The sequence below is a fragment of the Homarus americanus genome, unplaced genomic scaffold (assembly GCF_018991925.1).
Source record: "Homarus americanus isolate GMGI-L3 unplaced genomic scaffold, GMGI_Hamer_2.0 scaffold57641, whole genome shotgun sequence".
NCBI classification, from domain to species: domain Eukaryota; kingdom Metazoa; phylum Arthropoda; class Malacostraca; order Decapoda; family Nephropidae; genus Homarus; species Homarus americanus.
The window spans coordinates 57,501-63,371 of record NW_024714553.1 but is presented as its reverse complement, the minus strand read 5'-3'; the positions used below and the strand labels follow the sequence as shown (position 1 = coordinate 63,371).

At 34.2% G+C, this 5,871-nt stretch overlaps 1 protein-coding gene across 1 annotated transcript in view; it reads right to left on the bottom strand.

Annotated features, from left to right (window-relative positions):
- Positions 1-1,204: 1,204 nt before the first annotated feature.
- LOC121879030 (venom phosphodiesterase-like) overlaps positions 1,205-5,871 on the bottom strand; it is a 16,162-nt gene continuing 11,495 nt past the window's right edge. Inside the window, exons 12-16 of the mRNA XM_042385515.1 lie at positions 4,275-4,410; positions 3,510-3,692; positions 3,115-3,325; positions 2,470-2,608; positions 1,205-1,587 (exon numbers count right to left, since the gene is read on the bottom strand). Coding sequence (XP_042241449.1) covers positions 1,447-1,587; positions 2,470-2,608; positions 3,115-3,325; positions 3,510-3,692; positions 4,275-4,410 — 810 coding nt within the window. The 3' untranslated portion in view covers positions 1,205-1,446. The remainder of the gene's footprint in view (positions 1,588-2,469; positions 2,609-3,114; positions 3,326-3,509; positions 3,693-4,274; positions 4,411-5,871) is intronic.

Sequence of the window (5,871 nt, the reverse complement as noted above, 5' to 3'; positions counted from 1 at the left end):
AGCATTAGTAAATAGGACAAATTTTGTAACAAGAGGTACTGTATGGCCAACATAAGGACAGAACCAGACAATGTGATGTAGTCGTGGCCAGAATTAGGCTAGGATACAGACACATCTGGCAAGTTAGTAACGCTGTACCCATACCGGAACACTCAGCATGTAAACTTTGTGATAAACCTTTAAAGCATACACTTGAACACTATATTATTGAATGTGACACTGTCAAAGACTTCAGGCCACCTGACTTATTGTATCTTGAACTATGTAATTACTTCATTGAATCAGGTGTGCTTGAGGACATTCTTGCTTTTTATCCCAAATTTGCTAGCCCACACTGATTAGTCTTCAATTAGAATATGACTCCAATGTATGTGATCCACTGACCTATATATGCTGCTGGTGAATGTGATGTATTTCCTTCTTTGTGTACGAACCTCTGTCCTGCATGGCAGTGAACAGTGACATTACCCACATGAATCTGACCTCTATACATTTATAGCTGTTAATGAATATGATGTATTTCTTTGTGTATGAACCTCTGTCCTGCATGGCAGTGAACAGTGGCATTACCCACATGAATCTGACCTATATATATATAGTGTCAATGAATATGATGCAACTCTTTGTGTATGAACCTCTGTCCTGCATGGCAGTGAACAGTGGCATTACCCACATGAATCTGACCTATATATATATAGTGTCAATGAATATGATGCAACTCTTTGTGTATGAACCTCTGTCCTGCATGGCAGTGAACAGTGGCATTACCCACATGAATCTGACCTATATATATATAGTGTCAATGAATATGATGCAACTCTTTCTGTATGAACCTCTGTCCTGCATGGCAGTGAACAGTGGCATTACCCACATGAATCTGACCTATATATATATAGTGTCAATGAATATGATGCAACTCTTTGTGTATGAACCTCTGTCCTGCATGGCAGTGAACAGTGACATTATCCATATGAACCTCACCTTTATACATTTATAGTTGTTAATGAATATGATGTATTTTTTTGTGTGTGAACCTCTGTCCTGCGTGACAGTGAGAAGTGATAACCACCCTCAGTGTCAAGACCTGACTGAATTACTCACAATAGGCAAACTGTACTACAAGCTCTGCCAATAATTTTGTTAAACTAAAAAAATATTCCTCCTCTTCCTCTCCACCTCCATCAGAGATTCAATCAAACACAAATAAAGTTTCACATTTTTATTGATTTTTTTTTAAATTATTATCAAAGACAAAATCTTAATAATTAGTCAAATGATATAATTAATTGTTTTTAGTCAACTGAATAACTTTATTGTTTAGTTAAAATATACAAATAATAACAAGAATCATTATCATCATTATCATTATCATCATCATTATCATTATCATCATCATTATCATCATCATTATCATCATTATCATCATCATCATCATCATCATCATCATCATTGCCATAAGTCCACTATCATTTTCAGTACAAGTGAAATTCGGTTTGAAAATTCCAAGTTCGGATAAAACCTCAATCCGGTTACTAATTCGACATCTTTCACCTTGGCGCTGAACTCAAGTAGATAATTTGTGCCATTCTGTAAACAAACAAATAATTTTAGTTACTTATTTGATTCAAGAAATAATTTTAGTTACTCATTTGATTCAAGAAATAATTTTAGTTACTCATTTGATTCAAGAAATAATTTTAGTTACTCATTTGATTCAAGAAATAATTTTAGTCACTCATTTGATTCAAGAAATAATTTTAGTTACTCATTTGATTCAAATAATTTTAGTCACTCATTTTGATTCAGAAAATAATTTTAGTTACTTATTTGATTCAAGAAATAATTTTAGTTACTCATTTGATTCAAGAAATAATTTTAGTTACTCATTTGATTCAAGAAATAATTTTAGTTACTCATTTGATTCAAGAAATAATTTTAGTCACTCATTTGATTCAAGAAATAATTTTAGTTACTCATTTGATTCAAGAAATAATTTTAGTTACTCATTTGATTCAAGAAATAATTTTAGTTACTCATTTGATTCAAGAAATAATTTTAGTTACTCATTTGATTCAAGAAATAATTTTAGTTACTCATTTGATTCAAGAAATAATTTTAGTTACTCATTTGATTCAAGAAATAATTTTAGTTACTCATTTGATTCAAGAAATAATTTTAGTCACTCATTTGATTCAAGAAATAATTTTAGTTACTCATTTGATTCAAGAAATAATTTTAGTTACTCATTTGATTCAAGAAATAATTTTAGTTACTCATTTGATTCAAGAAATAATTTTAGTTACTCATTTGATTCAAGAAATAATTTTAGTTACTCATTTGATTCAAGAAATAATTTTAGTTACTCATTTGATTCTGTAAACACATAAACAATTATCTTAAATCATTCAGTAAAATAAACAAGCATTTGACCTTACCTGACCTGACCTGACCTGACCTGATGTGACTTACCAGGCAATTATTGACCGATTGAACCTCCGGGAAGATAAATGATATAGCACGGAGGTCATCTTGTGGGCAGCCGTCAAATGAGGGCCTCGTCTTGCATTGGGTGATGATAAGGAAGATGTGTGTTGGTATTGATGGTGGACTGTTGAGTATTATTATTATTATTATTGTTGTTATTATTATTATTGTTATTATTATTGTTGTTATTATTATTATTATTATTATTATTATTATTATTATTATTGTTATTATTATTGTTGTTATTATTATTATTATTATTATTATTATTATTATTATTATTGTTATTATTATTATTATTATTATTGTTATTATTATTATTATTATTATTATTATTATTATTATTATTATTATTATTATTATTATTATTATTATTATTATTATTATTATTATTATTATTATTATTATTATTATTTATTATTATTATTATTATTGTTATTATTGTTATTATTATTATTATTATTATTATTGTTGTTGTTGTTGTTGTTGTTGTTGTTGTTGTTGTTGTTGTTGTTGTTGTTGTTGTTGTTGTTGTTGTTGTTGTTGTTTTAAGCTTAGTGTCAGGACATATTGTCAGCTTTACCAGTGTGATGTCAGCACGTGAATATAACAATCACGTCAGCACTCTACCTGGTAAACTCAGTGAAGTTGTCAGGAAAGCCGTCAGCATTGTCATCAAACACAGGACCACTTAAGAAATTAATCGGCCCACGTTTAGCCAACCAATCAGGGACCTTGGCACGTATCAGCTTGAGCCAATCACGTGGCACTGGAAGCTTAACTGGCACTGCATTGCTGACTAGATATGGCACCCCGGGTAGTGACGCGTTACTTGACAATTCTGAGTAAGAGAAAGTAGAGAGAGTGTTACTGAGGTGCTTAAGCTGAGGTGTTACTGAGACATTGTTACTTCTTATTAAATATAGTCAAGTTACCTAGGAAACCGACACCTAGGAGATCGACACCTAGGAGATCGACACCTAGGAGATCGACACCTAGGAGATCGACACCTAGGGAATACTCACGAGGGGGAAAGAGTGGAGTCATTTTATAATTAGTGTCATTTAGGTGATCATAGGAGAGACAGGTAGGAGACGTGGCGACATTGAGCCTGACGTCACTTGTCCACTTGCTTATAATGGTTCCCTGTGGCACGTTATCCAGGGTATAACTGGTCCATAGGGGCATCTTGAGAGCAGTGGAATACCCTGTAGGTGGTTGTGAAGTGGTTATTGACCTGATCTAACTTGGTTTGACCTGATTTAATTGAATTTAACCTGATTAGACCTGATTTAACCTTATTTGAACTGATTTAATCGAATTTGACCTGATTTAATTGAAGTTAACCTGATTTAATCGAATTTAACCTGGTTTGACCTGATTTAATCGAATTTAACCTGATTTGACCTGATTTAATCGAATTTAATCTGATTTTACCTGATTTAACCTAATTTGACCTGATTTAATCGAATTTAATCTGATTTTACCTGATTTAACCTAATTTGACCTGATTTAATCTGATTTGACCTGATTTAACCTGATTTGACCTGATTTAATCGAATTTAACCTAATTAAACCTCATCTAAGCTAACTTAAGTTGGTCTAACCTAACACACACACACACACACACACACACACACACACACATACACACACACACAGAGGTTCCAATAATACCCGACACCGAAACTCCAAAGTTTTCCTAAGAGACGTAAACAGCACCTAAATAAAATATCTCCCAAAATGGCTAAAACTATAGTATAAAAATGACACTACTGGTACAATATGACCTGTTACGTGATCCTTATGGTGGAGTAAGAGGATTTTGGCAGGTAATTGACCCGTTTGAGGTATTCCCCAGGGTAGATGGAAGGTTTCAAGCTTATTTCGTTCCGTGTTGCTTATTTTGAGAGCATCGAACCATTTCTGTTAAGGAGATTTGATTCTATGTTAGATTAGGTTAGTATTAGAGTGTTTTATGACACAAGGATGGATTCTCAAAGGTTCCTACGTTAAGTTTTCCTCCTAACTGGTGATGTGAGAACGTATCTAACTGTCTCACTTAAGCTACCACACAAAGATGGATTCTCAAAGGTTCCTACGTTAAGTTTTCCTCCTAACTGGTAATGTGAGAACGTATCTAACTGTCTCACTTAAGCTACCACACAAAGATGGATTCTCAAAGGTTCCTACGTTAAGTTTTCCTCCTAACTGGTGATGTGAGAACGTATCTAACTGTCTCACTTAAGCTACCACACAAAGATGGATTCTCAAAGGTTCCTACGTTAAGTTTTCCTCCTAACTGGTGATGTCTAACTGAAAGCTACCACGATATCTCAAACGTTAAGTTTTCTCCTAACTGATGATGTGAGAACGTATCTAACTGACTCACTTAAGCTACCACACAAAGATGGATTCTCAAAGGTTCCTACGTTAAGTTTTCCTCCTAACTGGTGATGTGAGAACGTATCTAACTGTCTCACTTAAGTTACACAAAGATTCTCAAAGGTTCCTACGTTAAGTTTTCTCCTAACTGGTGATGTGAGAACGTATCTAACTGACTCACTTAAGCTACCACACAAAGATGGATTCTCAAAGGTTCCTACGTTAAGTTTTCCTCCTAACTGGTGATGTGAGAACGTATCTAACTGACTCACTTAAGCTACCACACAAAGATGGATTCTCAAAGGTTCCTACGTTAAGTTTTCCTCCTAACTGGTGATGTGAGAACGTATCTAACTGACTCACTTAAGCTACCACACAAAGATGGATTCTCAAAGGTTCCTACGTTAAGTTTTCCTCCTAACTGGTGATGTGAGAACGTATCTAACTGACTCACTTAAGCTACCACACAGATGGATTCTCAAAGGTTCCTACGTTAAGTTTTCCTCCTAACTGGTGATGTAGAACGTATCTAACTGTCTCACTTAAGCTACCACACAGATGGATTCTCAAAGGTTCCTACGTTAAGTTTTCCTCCTAACTGGTGATGTGAGAACGTATCTAACTGACTCACTAAGCTACCACACAAAGATGGATTCTCAAAGGTTCCTACGTTAAGTTTTCCTCCTAACTGGTGATGTGAGAACGTATCTAACTGACTCACTTAAGCTACCACACAAAGATGGATTCTCAAAGGTTCCTACGTTAAGTTTTCCTCCTAACTGGTGATGTGAGAACGTATCTAACTGACTCACTTAAGCTACCACACAAAGATGGATTCTCAAAGGTTCCTACGTTAAGTTTTCCTCCTAACTGGTGATGTGAGAACGTATCTAACTGACTCACTTAAGCTACCACACAAAGATGGATTCTCAAAGGTTCCTACGTTAAGTTTTCCTCCTAACTGGTGATGTGAGAACGTATCTAACTGACTCACTTAAGCTA